Consider the following 18,065-nt stretch of genomic DNA (forward strand, 5'->3'; position numbering starts at 1 on the left):
GTAACCTAGCACAATTCATAAACAACAATTGCCTCATTACAAAACTATATATTAAAAATGGAAAAGAATCAAATTCATGCCCACCACCCCAAGGGCCAAGGTGAATCAATGGTCCTTCTCAAGCGCGCCACATCGGGCTACCCAAGAGTCCATACGCCATGATCCAGCACTTCTTAGAATGGCTTCAAGTATGTCCATATTCACATATAGATACGCTCTTAAGAAAAATGTGGTCTCTAAGTGCAGAATAGAGTTATTGTAGAGTGAGCTAGATATATCCTCAAGGAGAGAGCTGGGGCTTTGATAATAGTGTTGGGACAAAGCATGTGATATAGTTGTGTACTTGATGAATAGGATCCCCACATCTCTTTTGCAAAACATGATACCGAAAGTGGTAAAACTGCTACAAAAGCTTATGTATTTTCATATGTCTAGGAATAAGCTAAAAATTAATAATTCACATCTATCAGAGTCATGAACTCCTAGACAATATTGTATTTGGGTGGAACTTCTCACTAGGGCATTCATGTTGATTACTTCGCCATATAATAAGGCATGTTTCTCCCTTTTGCTCTTTATTTAGCTTTCATGACATCATATGGGGCCTCGCCAAGTCCCATATGTATCATAATATGGAGCAAGGATATATCTAGGCCCTACTTCACTAAACAAAAGTAGTTCACATTAGAATCTTTGTTTGAATTATTCAAACTCGTGCAACAAACTTTTCAATCTTGTCGATGATTAAAATTTTATTCTCAGTGTAGTGTATTCCTATAAAGTTTGTGTGAAAAAGTTAACTCATATAGTCTATGTTAGGATACTTTTAGTGACTTTATGGTTTGCGATAGGATGTGCAATATCTCTAAAGATTTAAATAGATCTATAGATTTGATATCAAGAATAAATTATATGATAAAGAGATATGCAGCCTATACATTGCATGAAACTTCTATGGTCCCTTACCCATAGTACAATTTAAGTCAAAAAATAGACATAATGATTAATGAAATACTAGTTATGAGCACCTGGCAAGCTAGGGTTGTGAAGAAAGCTCTCTCTCTCTCTCTCTCTCTCTCGGCTTGCTAGAAGGTAGCATTGCGTATATGATAATATAGACCCATCACTTGAAAGGTCAAATATAGTTTCCCAGATGAAAGAGTTTTGGTAAAGTAGTTTCCCTTCAACAAGCAAAACCATTATGGACACCCAATAGATTTAAATGAATGTCCAACAAAAGAAAATTGAAACTTGTTACCATAGTTTCACTTCTTTATTGGCTTGGGCCATATATGGAGGTCTAATTGAAGCCGATGGGCATTTCAAAAGCTCATTTTTTAAAGGGATTTTAGCCGCGTGGAGCCACACCTCATTCTCTCTCTCTCTCTCTTCCTCCCTCTCTCATTGCTAATTTCCTCCCTTCAAATCCTCTCTCTCTCTCTCTCTCTCTCTTTCTCCCTCTCTCCCTCCCTCTCTCTCTCTCTCTCTCAGCTTTCTTCCACCTTCCATGCTGCACATTCAATTCACCTTCTTTTTTTAGAGGTGCTTTCCGCCAATTGTTTCTCCCACTCTCTCTCCTCGTCTCTTCTTCTTCTTCTTCTTCTTCTTCTTGTTCTCTCTCTAAGCTTCCAGGGCAGACCTTTTGAATGTATTCAACTTATTTTTTACAAGCAAAACCATTAACGCCATTCATAACATTTGCGAGATTTATACGAATGTCCAATCGAACAAACTAGAAACTCGTTACTCTCTCTTTGAAAATTTGAATGGCTATACAAAATAAAATAGAAAACCTTTTTTTTGTGCGGCTGGGTGGGCCACGTGTAGGTTGAGGATTGGGTTAAATCGGAAAGAATCAGCTAATGATGAAGGGACACGTGGATTATGATGCGTCGTTTAAGGCTGCAGCAAGGGAAGAAGGCAACTACTTTCACTTGCCGTCGCCCACTTCCGTCAATTTCCGGCACTTTCCGGCAATTTCCATTGTCTCTCTCCCACGAAATTCCTGCTGCTCCTGGCCTCCTTTCCATGGCTGCCTTCGGGTCTTTCGCGGGCCTCGCCACTGCTGGCGTTGGTGCCCTCTGCAGCTACGAGACCTACGCCCTCAGCATGTTCGACTTCCCCTTTTCTTCTCAGCATCAGGTAGCCTTCGCTTCTTGCGCCCCCCATCCTTCGGTAATTTCATGGTTTTACAAGACCTTTGGCAATTCCACGGCCTTTGATTTGACGTTTGCCGACTCCAAATCTAGTTCATTTATCGTTCTGATGGCTGGTTTCTATGTTTAGCAGCGCCAAGCCCAGCCCTCCAGGGAGCTGCTCGATCATGCTGCTGAAAAGGGTGAATTCTCGGCTGCCGTGCAGAGCGACCTGAGGTGCAGAAAGAGCGTAGCGCCAAATCTGGCACCGCAGTTTGACGGTCTCCACTGTTTCGAGACTGTTGTTTTGGCCAGCAACTCATAGCGAGCCTCTTCGAGTTCCCACTCATGAGTGAAAGCTTTGTACAACTCCAATTTTTGACACTCTATTTATAACATGAGTTAAATTATATCGTGACCTCTGAGTGCTATCTTACCGTATGTTGTTTGTGCACCTTCCGCTCCCTCTCCTTTTCCTCTTAACTCTTTCGTGGCTAATGATGTTATGTTTCCCGTTTTGAGCTAGATGGTTCTCATCAAATGAATGCTCTGAGTTTTGAATCGTTGCGCTAGTTGAAGCTAAACTATCTTGGAATCCGTTAGTAAGAAGAACATGTGCATTGGAAATCCGAAAAGTGTTTTGAATTATTGTAGGGTGTGGTCTTGAAAATGTAAAAGAGTAAGTGGGACGCATTAACTAGTTTTCTCCTTCTAAAAGGCAACTAATCACGATGGTTCACATCAAAGATGGGTGAATATTCTCCACAATTTTTGTGAAATTTGGTAGGCATCAAGCATCAAAGATGGGTGAATGTATTCTCTGCAGTTTTTGTGAAATTTGGTGGGCTTGCTGTGAAGAAGAAAAGAGCAATTGTGAAGTGGAGAACAACCATGAAAGGAATGAATAAAACGTTATGGTGTGGAAAGAGAGTTTAGGTTAATGTCATTTTAACACAGGCCTCTACATAAAGTTTTACAAGAGGCAAGTTATAATCCCCTGAAACAAAGGAGAAATGGCTTGGGTGCACAATGTCGAAGATGTTGTCAAACAGAAGGACCAACGTGGCTCCAACGGTTGAACGTAGAGCAGGAGCAATGCACGATCATCCCGATCCGAGAAGTCTGTGGACTTCAATAGAACGCAAGAAAAGGAGAGACAACCTAAGTGCGGAAGTCATTGCTATAGTGACGACGTTTTGGCACGAAAATTGGAGAGTTACTCTAAATAGAAAAGACAACTGTAAGAAGCGGACAGGACGCAGGGTGTTTGAGGAGCACATCATACACATGCTAGAAGGACCAACATGGCTCCAACGGTTGAACGTAGAGCGGAAGCAATGCACGATCATCCCAATCCGAGAAGTGTGTGGACTTCAATAGAACGCAAGAAAAGGAGAGACAGCCTAAGTGCGGAAGTCATTGCTATAGTGACGACGTTTTGGCACGAAAATACGAGAGTCTCTCCAAATAGGAAGGACATCTGTAAGAAGCGGACGGGACGCAAGGTGTTTGAGGAGCACATCATACACATGCTAGATATAATGAACGTCAATGGTGCCTAAACCAGCCCAGTGGTTATTTGTGATTGAGCTTTGGGATAGTTTACTTGTTTCATTTCTTAAACTAGGCTTGGACTAAATGTGATTGTCCTAAACCAGCTCGGTGGTTGGAACATCATGCAACTGTAGGATGGTTCAGCTCAATCGCCAGTGATGTGATTGTCTTGAACCAGCGTGGTTGAACAGACATTAGTTGTTGTCCAGTCCAGTGGCATGATTGAGCAGAAATTAACAGCAATATATTTCATAATATATTATTATTTTACTAAACTAGCCTGGTGGTTGTAACATCATGCAACCATGGCTGCTTCAGCTCAATCACCAGTTATGTGATTGTCTTAAACCAACGTGGTTGAACAGACATTAGTTATTGACCAGCTCAATGGTTGAAATTATTATGTTTCTTAGTACTTAAATTCGTTAAATTTAATTTCTTGTTATTTGGGTCGTATACTACCATTAAATTGTGGAATTCGGAAATGAAAAGCAATATATTTTTATTTTCTAATGGTGAAATTCAAAAATGAAAAGCAATATACACGTTATTGTCTAATATGTGAAGTTGAGACCGTCAGGCTAAATCATCTCAGTGGTTGAAACTGTGACAGTGTCCTAAACCATCCCGGTGGTTGAAATTGTAACTGTCCTAAATGTATCCTAAACCAGCCCGGTGGTTAACTATCCTAAACTAGCCCGGTGATTGAAATTGTGATTGCCCTAAACCAGCGCGGTGGTTGAAAATTATTTTGCGTCATTATATACTTTAATTAGATTGTGTTTTGTTTCTTTTAGTAGGAGCAAAAAGGGGGCTCATTGTTCTATTGTTTCCGCATGTTGGGTTAGCAGACAGAGTTGTATCTCAAGTTTGTGGATTGGAATCCGGACATTTCATTTGGGCAGAGGAGCTTTGAGCATTGTAAGCCCCGGTACATCAGGAAACTCAAAGACATGAATGTTTGTTGTTGCAAAACATACATAGACTTTGACGTGGCCCGGCAAGCTATGAATGACTTGAGATTTAGTCATATTGGAGCATTGCTCCATGGGGATCAATGCCCATTCCTCCCCAATGAATGCGCAGACTATAGGCCAACTGGATCCTCATCATGTGTTGTAAGGGAGGGCAGGTTTTGTATGGAATCGTTTGAGCATTCAAATTTCGATAGTCTACACACGCGCACGTGCATGCACACACACACACATGCATGCATTCACACATGCACGCACTCACACATGCATGCACGCATGCATGCACACCCATGCATGCATGCATGCACACACACACACACACACACATATGCACACACACACACACGCACGCACACACATGGGCGTGCACACAATGATTGATTGTTTCCCATGATGGTCATGCCCACAATGGGAAACAATCAATCATTCCAGCTCAGCCTTTACCTACTTCACATGATTCAAATTAATTATGTACCTCTGTTGTTGCTGGATAGGCTTGGCATCTCGTACCAAAGGGATTCTATGCTAACACAACTCGAGTGGAACCCCCAAATTTCAAAAGCTAATTGATGTATAATTCATTTATGAGATCAATCATATGGATTGGGTGTCCCCTATCATCATTGTACTAAAAAACAATGGTAAGATCCAAGTAACATGTTGCATCTATCTATAGTAAGAGATGAGATGCTGTAGTAGAAATCGCTAGGTGGTTCTACCAAGCAAAAAGAAAGGTCCTTGAAGGGAAGAATCATCCCCCTGAAAGAAGGGAGCTTGAACCAAAGAATTCCAAAGGGCCGATACCCCCAAGAAGGGAATTTGAAGGGAAGAAGTCCCAGCCCGAGCTTCCAAAAGAACCATTGATCCCCTCAAGAAGGGTACGTGAAGGGAAGAAGTCCAAGCTTGAGCCTCAAGAAGAAGGGTAGATCCCCACAATAAGCATTGACAGACGTGTGGGCCTTACTTATGTGCCTCTGCACCAAAGGCCCTGGAAGGATTTTGAAACTATGTGGACTTCCAATCCGAGTATAGCCTATAATTTTCCAAGGCTTGATTTTGTAGAACTGGGTTCCTCTTATGCATTGGTGACATAGATGAAGAAGCCTAACATGACTTTTTCCTTAGTCCTAGATCTAGCAATTGTAGCAACAATGCATTTTTTTTTACTTCTCATCATTTTGCTAAGGGGAATCCCGACTTGAAAGCCTACTGTGGAAGAGAATTTTCAAAGACTGTTGTCCACGATAGTATTCAACCTCAATAATGGCCCCCAGTTTTTCCAAGTCATGCAGCTATATCTCCATGTTCAAAATCTTCACGGTCATCTTATATAGACCTTTGAAGGTATGTTTGACACACTTTGTTGGAAGCCTCTCCATCCATGTTGCAAAATCTCCCACAACCTTTGATTATTGGCATCGCATCATGAACAATGCCCTCAAGTCTGACATAATAAACCAAAGCCAATCTAAGGATGGATTAGGAGCAAGAAAGGGGGCATGTTAACCACCACAGTGAATAGTTCATGAAAGATCCACATGTTTTAGAAGATAAATGGAGAAGTAGGAGAGGATGTGAGATACGCAATATGAGATTTGCCTTGGAGCCATATGGGCCCAAGTTCTTGTAAAAAGAGAGTGAGAGAGGTGACAGAAAGAATAGGGTTGTCCCTCCCTTCAAACCGTGGAGTGTATAAAAGGCCAAAAGTTTGACATTGACCTTCATAGTGTACTTGCAAATTTTTGGAATGCAAGCTCTCTTGTTCTCTACATCTTCTTGTGAGTTGATACTTCTTGCTTGTCTATTGTGTCTTGCCACTTCCCTCCTTCACTCTCCCCCTTCTCTCTACACTCTTTCCCTCTCTCTCTCCTTCCCTTGCCCTTCCCCTTTCCCTTCTTCACTCTTGTGGAATCACATTGACACAATCTGGTAGGTACTTTTGTGACACATGTTATAGTTTCGTGCTTGCAAAGTTCTCACAAGGAGTTGTTTAGGAGTTTAAGTCTCCTTCATCATTCCTCCAAGATCCCCATGACATGTGGAGTCTCCTCGGGCTACACATTTCTTCAAAGAGATAATGCAAAAAGGAAGGATGAAGGATGATATTCAAGAAAAGCAAAGAGTGTAGAGCTCCCGTAGAGCTTGTTATTCCAAGAGATCCATTTGTTCGATTAGAGGAAACAATGGAGCATTACAAATAAAAGGTTTGAATTCAATTGATTGCACTTGCTGCAATCCAAGAGGAATTTGGTATGTCTCTTGTTTCTTTTATTGATGACAAACATTTTTTCTTGATACAGGAAAAAAGGGCCTGGAAGGGGCCACTATGGAAAAAACCCCTTATAGCAGATACGATCACGGGGTACTAAAAAAACACCCTACCTATGGATTTCTACAACGTATATAGATCTCTTATATAAATTTTGGGATGTTGAAAGTATTCCTTATATATGAAAATTCACTTTTCAATTAGGCTCCATTGGCTCCCTCAAAGCTAGCAATGACACCGCAATCTTGTGTGTTTCTCTTATCATCAATCCGTTGTGTTCGAAAATGCTTGCCCTCACACCATATAGCATTAAACATAGTGCACTACACCAAGAAAAAATCAATTAAATAAGCAATCTAAATTATAAAAATCTCCTAACTTATGCATAACATTCTATATACCGACCTTGCTCATGCATCCCCTAGCATACTCCCATTCTTCCATTGTGATATGCATCCCCTCATCTTTCTCTGCTTTCTCCATTTCATCAAGTAGCCAATCCACATGAATATCCTTTGGAAGTGCTCTTAGATGCTGAGGGTATGGCACATGAGATCCGTGGTGTGTACCAAAGAGGGCCCTTTCTTCTTGTCTTCTTGCCTTTGCATCCTCATATCTTGTCACCCATCTTTTCATCACATCACTATTAAGCACGCAAAAGAGGTTGATACTATTATGCAACTCCGTGTCTATTACTTTGTTGCATCCTTTCCCTTGAGGCACAATAGAGGTCATCCTTAGGTCTTCATCATCTCTCCATAGTCGTGGGAGAGAGCTATCCACATCAACAAGAAACTCAGAAATATATACAAGTGACTCTTGTACCAACCAACCCTCGGCCATGCTACCTTCGGGTCTTGCATTTTGTCTCACGAAGCCCTTCAAGGTCTTCATGAAGCACTCGAGGAAGAACAACCATCGTGCATGTATAGTACCGCATATAGCAATCTCATCCACCAAATGCACTATGAGATGTAGTTGGCTTGTGAGAATAGAACGTGGAAATGTCTCCTCCACTAAACAAACCGCCTCCACTGACATAACTCGAGCATTCTCAAGTGTGGTGGGATCTATTTCCTTTGAGCTCACATACCTCACAAGCTCACCCATCTTGTAAATACAATCTTTCACGTCCTTCAATGCAATATGTGAAATGCTAGTAGGTAGTATGAATTGAACCCGCGAGGAGGTGGTTGATTAGTTGCTTATAGCTATTCACTCACAAATTTGAAAAGAAAAAGATATTATGCACATAAAATACTTACTTGGAGCATCTTGTGCCAATCATGAGATTTCAAGCCATATAATTGCTCTACACCTCTTTTCTTGCTCTTTGTAAAAGCTCCCTTCAAACACCTCATGCATCCAGTGGGAGTACGAATTGTAGTAATAGCGTGCTTCACCGTCGCCATCTCTAGCTTTGATAACATCCACTGTGCACGAGGTAAAAAAACACGCCCATTTGGTCTCTCTTGAGGCCAAGCTTCACGCATCCTCCCTGTGGTACGTAGATCCTCCCTTATGCTTGCCGAATCTCGTGTCCCATTCAAATGCTCCCAAATGGTAGATGCCACATTCTTGAAGATATGCATGGGATCAAGCAAGTGATTGATCTTGAGGTGGGACCAATATGGTAAAGGATAAAAGATGGAGTATCTAAACAAAATAAAGTGTTAGCGTGCAATCTTTACTTTCAGCCAATATAGCCAATCTTTACTTCCAGCCAATAGTTACAAACCCTTACCGCCTCATGCCAAGTGGTGGAGGAGTCGTGGAACCATCCCAAATTCTCATCCAATCTCCTGCGGTGAGTGATTATGGGAGGACTTCATTCCAAGGGGCAACATATCTAGGATGATCAGGTGGGAGAAATCGATGGTGATTCTCATAGATGACCTTATTCAATGCGTCTACCCATGAGGCAACTAGCGAAGGACCACAAACAGGACATGCATGGTAACTCAATGTAGTGAGACCTGAACAATAGATGCAATTAAGAGTGGAAGGTGGGTTTAGGGTGCCACATCCTTTGCCTATTCATAATTAGAAATGCAATGCTTACCTGAACACTCGCCATAGCCTGGGAAGTCATGCATCGTCCACATCAAGACTGCTTTGCAGTTGAAGTCTCATGACGAGGGAGGGCTGCTCACATCATGCACCTCGATACCTCTCCAAAGTATCTCTAGCTCATCAATCAAAGGCTCTAAATAAACATCAGGGTTTTTTATTTTATGTTTCCCTGGAATTAGAAGGGACAGCATGACATGTCCTTTCTTAATAGCCATAGAGGGTGGAAGATTGTAATTCACTAATACCACTGGCCATACACTGTAAGACGTGCTTTTGAGACCAAATGGGTTCACACCGTCCATACCCAATCCAAGTCTCAAGCTCCTAAGTTCTTCCTTGAAGCTTGGCCATGTGTCTTCAATATGCTTCCACGCAGGAGAGTCCGCGGGAGTTCTCCACTTGCCATCGGTTGATCGATGGGAGGAATGCCATGACATGAGCTCTGCAATAGATTTGCACTTGAACATATGTTGGATGCGAGGGATTATGGAAAAATGTCGCAATACCTTACGAGGCACGTCCAAGGTTTTGAGATCTGCTCTATATCTTGCCTCTCCACAAGTAGGACACTCTCTTGCATCCTTATGTAGTCCACGAAACAAAACGCAATCGTTGACACATGCATGGATGCGCTTGTAATCTAATCCTCCAAGAGAGGTCACATGTTGCCTTGCCATATCTCTTGAGGTCGGTAGTTTATTCTCCCTTGGAAGCATTTTACACAATAGCCTGCACGTGAAGACCATAAATGAGGACTTGCATTCGAGTAATTGACCCACTAGCATAATTCACCATGTTTGCAAAATCGACTTTAAAGCTTACTTGAGTAATGCATTCAAACTTGCATTGCTCCATCCATAGATGGTTTGCAAGTTTAGTAACTCAAGGGAGGCATGTAGAACAAAGAATGTGCACCCCTCAAACAGTGGAGTCGATGCTGCAGTAAAAAGATCATCCTGCTCCATGCTATTATCCCTGCCTTGATGGACATATAAATCCCGCACCATATCATCAAACACCTCCTCCTCCACGACTTCATGAGGTAATGGCGGAGGGCTACTATCACCATCACTCCATGCATCCGTAACGGTCCCTCCTGAAGATCCCACCTCATATCGCCGATGCTTCGCCTCCTCACGACGAGCATAGGGTAACATATGCGGGTATGGCACTGCATCCTGTATCAAATTAAAACGGGATCATAACTCAAACATATGAACACCCATAGGTATCTCAATCAACCTTAACTTACAAACCCTTACCCTATTTATGGTCACATCCCATTCTCCATACTTTGAGATATGATTGAGTGTAATCCTGCGTGCACGATACATGTTTCCTCGACATCGATCACATAGACATTTGAATTTTGGCTCCAACCACATTTCGCGATGGTGGATACGGAGGGATTCATCCTCACTGGAGCTACTTGTTGAAGATGAAGACATCCTACAAACAAACAACCCACCAAATTTGCTCTTCTTCAAATGTTTAATTTAAACTCTGTGGCGTGTCTATAGTCGCGTCTAAAAGCGCATCTAAAATCGCGTCTAATGGCACGTCTAAACGCGCGTCTACTCTGTGTATTTAGACGCGCCTATAGACACGCTATTAGACGCGACTATAGACGTGGCTTTTAAACCTACTTTTTAGCACGCCGCTCGCTTTGCTTTTCTTTACATTACTTATACTTCGCGTGGCTTGCTTCCTTCCTTATTAGCAGATCCATAGTTTCAACACTTAAGAGGGAGACTCCCATACTTACTTCCAAGCTTACACTCAAGAGAAAGGCACCCACACTTACTTCTAAGCTTAAAGGAGAGGAGGACGAACAAGGAGGAGAAGCAACTTTGAAAAAGAAAGAAGAACCTTCCATACCTCTATCCAAGTAAATCTTTTTGCAGTTGATCTTGTTTGGAAGTTTGCTCTCTCCAGATTTGTACTTTCTCGTATCCAAGAAGCGCATGATCTGGGTATCAGTGTCACGTTTTTGTGTCGGGCGCAATGTCCTTTTCTACTTTTTAGAAATCTCGTCTGTCGGAGCACGTTTATAGGCGCGTCTGGCCTGTTACAGACACAGACATACGCGTCGATAGATGCTCTATTAGACGCTCTGTTAGACGCTCTGTTAGACGAGCAGTTAGACGCTCTGTTAGACGTGTCTATAGACGCACAAATCAGATGCGTCTATAGATGCACTCTGACAGTAAGCCTCTCTTTTCTTCCCCTTTCTTCTCAGCTCATCAGTAATAGATTTTTTTCCTTTTTTCCAGTTCAACATGTGGCCAGGAAGCGCTTCCAGCTCACCTGATCCCCGGGAATCTATTTGGAAGGACTTATATAACCTTTTAGGGCACCCTCCTATTCCTGCGGAGTTATACGGGTATATGACGGGTACTCTAAACACTCCCCAGGAGTCGGCACTACAGACTCCAAGCCACCCCACACTACCTGAGATCACCCCAGTGGAGTCATCACAGCTGTCTTATGCCCATTCTTATGCCCCTTCCCCCGTACCGTCTTATGCCCCTTCCCCCATGCCGTCTTATGTCCCTTCTGCCATCCCGTCTTATGCCCCTTCCCCCATGCCGTCAGGAGGTCCTTCTGTCTCGGTGAGCCGTCGACGTACTCCTGTGCCGTCGAGACTCGATTCTCCAGCTACGAGTGGTCAGCGTAGTCCCGTGCAGTCCCCAGCTACGAGTGGCTAGCGTATGAGCTCGACACGATAGGGTAGCAGGCGTAGTAGCAGGGAGAGCAGTGGGGGATGCATGGCACAGTGCTTTGGGCCATGTGGCAGTGGGGAGGATGATGATTCAGATGATTTAGACGTGCCTCTGGGTGATGGTACGATTTATTATGACATCACTCAGACAGGAGGCATCTTGATGGATGCGCGAGGGAAGGACATCATGGCCTTCATGCGCTCTGTAATTGCTAACAATTACAGAGATTGCTTTATCCACTACAAAGACCACCCAAAGAGGTTGGCTGATGAGACCCTCGCTACTGTTCGCTCTAGGTATCCTAACCCCCCTAATCGCCAGTTCACAAATAAATGGGGAAGTCAAAGATTGTTACGATACTTAGCAATAAAAGATCTTCACTTAAGAGGCAGGCACTAGCGGAGCTTGCCAGGCTTGAGGTAGGTCAACCACAAAGGATCCCGCCCCACACCACTCACAAGTGTGAGTGGAAGAAGGCAATGAAGTCAGCGAGGGAGGACCCCAGTCTGCAGCACGTGGAGGCACGGAGGATCCAGATGGAGGAATATGGAAGCGTGCATTTTGGAGCAGGGGGTGTTGAATCATGGGAGGCCCAGTTTGTAAGTATCGATCTCAAATTATATTGCTTATGTAGTTTATTAGGAGGTTGTTTCTTTGTACTAATCCCTCTGCAAAGTGTGTCGCATTCATGCAGCTTGAGATCGTGGGCAGATACCCTACTCCTATGGAGACAGCCTACCACCGCCACCATCGCAGAGGAGATACATGGAGGCACTTCTATGATGACGGGTTGATTACTGAGGAGCAGTATACTCGAGCTACTGGAGCGGCCCCCCAGGTATTTGAAAGTAATTAAATAATGCAAAAATTATAAGTAAAGATTTGATTTTTCATACATTGATATATGTTGTCCTTTGTTTACAGGCCCGTGCACAAGACGATGAGGAAGAGGAGGAAGGAGGCACAGAAGGGAGCGCAGAAGGGAGCGTGGAAGGGAGCGAGGACCTGGAGAACATAGATTAGTCGTACAAGTAGTGCTAGCTACTCTTTTTTGTACTTAAAGCCACTGGCTTGGCTTTGTGCCTCTTGTATATACACTCCTCTTATTTTTTGTACTTAAAGCCACATGACATGGCTTAGCTTCGTGCTATATGTATATACAAGCACTTTTTGAGCTTTCAATTTTATTGCATTTTGGAGTTGTAATGTTTTATTTGGAATTGTAATTAAAATGCGGTTGGCTGTAAGAATTGAATTACACAATGTGGATATGGGATTCTTGTAACTATATAGCATACACAACATACACAGTATTCTGTAAAATCTAAAATAAAAAAAAATAAAGCGCGTCTATCAATGCATTTAAAAACGTGTTTATATACGTGTCTGTCTATTCAAATTGTGTCTATATGTGCGTCTATAAACGCGTTTATAAGCGTGTCTATTTATGCATCTAATTGCGCATCTATACGCGTGTGTCTGATATATAGACGCGGTCTCCAGACGTGAAAATAGACGTGCAAATAAACGCGCCCGTAAGTTTTTTATTTAGTTCATGAAACACGTCTGTGCGCACGTCTATGGGTGCTTTGTCTTTGTATATCTGTATTGTGCAAGAGAGAGTGTGTGAGAGAGAGATAGATAGCAATTAGAGTGTGCGAGAGAGAGAGAGAGAGAGAGAGAGAGAGAGAGAGAGAGAGAAGTTGAGAGTTCAATAAGCGACACAAATAATGCACTTGGCCATGAGACAGAGTTAGATGTATGAATAGAGAGAGAGAGAGAGAGAGAGAGAGAGAGAGAGCAGTCAGGGACACAAATAATGCACCTGGCCATAAGACATTGATAGATGTATGAAACGATAGAGATATACTATGAGAGAGAGAGAGAGAGAGAGAGAGAGAGAGCAGTCAGGGACACAAAGGGAGGGAAAGAGACAGAGGGAGGGGGAGGGAAAGATGGAGATGGAGACGGGGATAGAAAGAGGGAGATGGAGATGGGGACAAAAAGAGGGAGATGGAGAGTGGGATAGAGAGAGAGAGAGGTAGAGAATGGGAAGAGAGAGAGAGTTTAAATTGCATTTATTCATTTGCACCTTGTTAACATCCACAGAGTACAGTCTCATCGAATGCAAGGTAATTAGTGATTAGAGGTGATTAGGCTTCATGATCTACTTCAACGGTAGACAAGCTCAGAGAGTTTGATCCCCAAATACCCCAAGGCCAATTATTGCAAGCAACGTGCACATGGAAGGAGTACAACACAAACTCAAGGATCAGGCAATGTGCACATGGAAGGAGTACAGCACAAACTCAGGGAGTTTGACCCCCAAATACCCCAAGGCCAAAGCATCTAGGCAATGTGCACAGTGGTATGTTCTAGCTGCCAGGTTATAAGTTCCAACTGCCACAGTTGTATGTTCCAGTTGCAAGCTGCAGTGAAGTGTCTCACAGAAGTTAAGCCCCGCCACTCTAGGTTTTGAGCCTCATACATGGACTTCAATCCGCAAATGGCTTAAGGTGTGAGGGTGTTAAGGGAGTTTGACCCCCAAATCACATAAGCCTTGGAGGTGTGAGGCTAACACAAGCGCTATTTGGGGGCCGGTTAGGAACACCTCCTAACGCCAGGCTTGTCCCACCAAGCGCTCTTATATGGTAAACACAAGCGCTATTTCCACTAATAGGGAGATATGGCAAGAATATCAATATTCCTTGGCACTCTTTGGGCCCAAGAGCCTTTTATTGTAAAGAGAGGGAGAGTGCTAAAAGGAAAAGTGTTGGCGGTCCCTTCAAAAGGTGAGGACTGGAGAAGATTTGGCTTTCTGGACCAGATCAAAGAAAGGTAAGGGTAAGGACTCTGGTAACCCATCTTCTTTTGATGATAAAAAGAGAAAGAAGAAAATCAAGTGCTTCTATTGCAACAAGGCAGGGCACAAGCAGAATGAGTGCCGAAAGAAGATTGCAGATGAGAAGAATGGAGTAAAGAAAGAGTCCAGCAATAGCACGCAGGCAGCACCAATAGAGTTGTTCGTAGCAATTGAGGAGATTTGCACGGAGGCAGTTCATGTACCTGCGGATGAACCTTGGATCATTGACAATGGTGCATCACACGTATAAAAGGCCAAAGTGTTGACTTTAGTCTTCATTGTTGTTTGCACAAGTTTAAATACAAACTCCCTTTTCTCTTCCAAGAGATTGCTTTTGGTGTTCCCTTATTTCCATTGTAGTGCCCTTGTGTTTTCCACTCCATCCCCCTTCACTCTCCTCTTCCCTTCTCCTTCTCCCTCCATTCTCCTCTCTCTTCTCCCCTCTTCCCCTTCCCTCTTGCTCACATGGAAACACATTGCAACAATCTGGAGGCCGCTTGAGTGACACTTGCGGACGGCTTGTGCCTTGCATTGCTCTCACAAGGAGTAGAATGGAGTGGAGGCTCCATCGGCATCTCTTCAACATCCCCAAGAGATGTGTGTCACTACCAAGACCCACACATTTTTGGCACCACTGCCGAGGAATGAAGGTATGCTTTTGCATTGCACTTGTTTTCCTTCGTTAATCTACCCATTGCACAAGGCTTCAAGCTTAACTTGGAGCTTTGTTAGTGGAGTTGTAGGAGAAGAAAGAGTGAAGAAGTGAGAGTTTTGGATAGAAAAGTTAGGAAAGCTAACATTTTTTGTTGGAAAGCCATTTGCGATCATTAGAAGCTTGTTTTTTATCCCTTTTAGTGTTTTCAATTGATAGGAACTTAGTTTGTCAGATTGCTAAGGAGTGTGTGATTTCCAAACACACAAAACGGCAACAAAAATGATGATTCTTGCTGAATTTCGAAGTTGTTTTGTGTGCTAGAACCCACCCCTCAAGAAATCTTGCATTTTGGCTTGCAAAAATTATTTTTCCTTCAAGTTTTTTTCATTGTGTAGGTAGTCTAGGTAGTGTAGCACCTCCCTAGCATAACAAAACTAGAACAGAAACTCAAAATGCCCCAAAAACCAGTCAGTCACATAGTGTTCCACTATCCCCATGAGTCGGCGCCATAGAGCTATCCCACCAACCGATACGTTAGTAGTATCCTGCAGAGCTATCCTACCGATCAAACCACATTGACCTAGTGCATTATCGACATAACTTCTAACCATAGCCTAACTCGCTACCTTAATTAAATGTATGTCAGAGTTAATTATCCCACCTAGACTTACACGGGGGATTCACTAGAAGTAATAAGGAGACATCACCTGCGTGCAATAAATATATGAAAATTCCCCTTATCTACCCCTATTTACGGGACCTTACCTTATAAAATGTACCTTCCTTCTCTTATATAACCTCCCTCCCTTACACTCATGTGTTACCATACGATAAACATTAGTGGACCCCCCGGGTGGCCTATAGCTATCCCACCAATCGTTGATATCTTGCTAATCCACCGCTGGTGCAATAAGCTCACCCCCATGCCCGTGGTCATATTCTCGGGGGGGTCACTATGTATAAACCCTCTATACCACGTGCGTTCAAGGCATATTTCTAAAATCCCTTATCTGTAAATTTTTCATTAATAAAATGTACCCCTTTTCTATACAAATCTGTAAATTTTTTCCAAAACTATTTAAAATAGTCCCTTATGTATATTTATTTCTATAAATTTTAGAAATAAAAAATATCCTTCTGTTGAACTCACGTGATAGGGTTACATATGATGAGTGACCCCCCCGAGGTCATATTCGTATTCTGCCAATTGTTTCATTATGCCTATCATACTGATATCGCTATATTTATTCCGTCAATCATCATGATACGCCTACTCCATCGCCTATCGCTATTTGCCATCCCCATGATCGTCGCCATAACTATACTGCCGATCGGCACGTTGATCAGTATCCTGCCGACCTCCTTATCCTGACCTTATCCCTATGCCCATAGGGATACAAATTGCATCTTATCCTGTCAAACATGTGGCAATATTTATCCCATCAATCATTGCGATACACCTACTCCGCCACCCATCGATATAATTATCATGCCGACCACTACTCTACCAGTATCTCACTATCCAAAGTGATACCCTATCCCTATGACCGTCACCATAGAGCTATCCCCATGACCATTAGGATACCTCTGGGGTAGCTAGGAATTAAAAAATTCCAAAACCTCAGTTCAGCCTGAGTGTGCCTAGTTAGAGGTCTCCCACATGCACTTGAGGTCCGAGAGAATTTCGCCCAAGGATCCAGTGATGGAAGATAGTGCTTTGAGCTATGCCCAGCCCACCCTTTGCCCTAGCTGAGGATCCGAAAGCTCGAATCCTATCCCCCACTCGTTATGATAGGCCCCCAACAGGAAGATCTATCTAGCTCTCATGAGACAGAGAGCTTGGATGAAGTAATGCAAGACCCCTCGGGTCCAAGGGCCTCCGAATCCCCATTCACTAGTGTGGCCTCTCCCAACTCTACTACACCTTCAGTTGCATCTAGGCTGAGAGGTACATTCTCCAACATGTTCGGATGTTTAGGTTGAACAGAGTCGGTGGACATGGAGAACCCCTTCGCCGGCATGTTGGCAGGAAGGGAAGGTCAACAACATCTAGGTTCTGAACCATAGACCAGGAAAAAAACCACCTTCACAGACCCATGACCCTCTGCCTATGTGAGACCTTCCCAATGGGAACATGTGGATGATGAAGATCCATGGATGAGGAAATTCCAAAGGCAAGATCCCAATTGAGGGGGTGCGAGGAACCTCCAAGGAGGGGTGCCGTATGAACCCCCAATAGTCCAAGTGCCACCAACCTTCGTCAACTATGGTTTACCACAGTTCCCATCTTATCACCCATTGCATGGAACTAATGTTCCCATGCCCCAGGACCCACCTCCTCCACGAGTACATCCCTTCCCATCCATACCTACTGCATAGATGAATGCAAGCCTCAGCACATCCGTTCCAATGCTGGTACCAACAACTACGTGGATACCACCACCAAGGCTAGGCTTAAGGCCAGCCCTGCATCCCATCAGGCCCACAGCAACACCACCCCCGCCAGCCACTCAATCCATGTTAACTGATGAGGCAATGCACATCTTGGTGAACGCCCTAAGAAGGGGGGCCATGCCACCTCCACCCGCCCCAGTGTTTCCTGCAAGGATGGCAAATCCCTAGAGGAGCCCACCCATAGCAATCTCCAAGTTAATGACAGTTCCTTGGAGAAGGGGACCCGATCTCCCACGTGGAGCGATTTGAGCAAATTTGTGAAGCTTTTGGTGCTCCCAGGCACCCAGAAATGGCCAATGCATTTGGCCTTAACTTAGATGGAAGAGCAGGCTAATGGTATAGGGCTCTCACCCCGGAAGAGAAAA

The 18,065-nt window shown here is 43.5% G+C and overlaps 1 protein-coding gene across 4 annotated transcripts in view; it reads left to right on the forward strand.

The window, feature by feature from the left end:
* The first annotated feature begins 1,943 nt into the window (after window positions 1-1,943).
* Window positions 1,944-18,065, forward strand: part of LOC147885546 (uncharacterized) — a 38,522-nt gene continuing 22,400 nt past the window's right edge. Inside the window, exons 1-2 of one of the 4 annotated variants that reach the window (XM_087396779.1) lie at window positions 1,944-2,175; window positions 2,290-2,522. In XM_087396779.1, coding sequence (XP_087252905.1) covers window positions 2,029-2,175; window positions 2,290-2,460 — 318 coding nt within the window. In that variant the 5' untranslated portion in view covers window positions 1,944-2,028 and the 3' untranslated portion in view covers window positions 2,461-2,522. Of the gene's footprint in view, window positions 2,176-2,286; window positions 2,523-18,065 lie in introns of those variants that run through there. The other 3 variants (XM_087396781.1, XM_087396783.1, XM_087396780.1) reach the window with 3 other exon arrangements.

The sequence above is a fragment of the Dipteris shenzhenensis genome, chromosome 25 (assembly GCF_047967505.1).
Source record: "Dipteris shenzhenensis isolate YYH24624 ecotype China chromosome 25, Dip_SZ_1.0, whole genome shotgun sequence".
In the NCBI taxonomy this organism is placed as follows: domain Eukaryota; kingdom Viridiplantae; phylum Streptophyta; class Polypodiopsida; order Gleicheniales; family Dipteridaceae; genus Dipteris; species Dipteris shenzhenensis.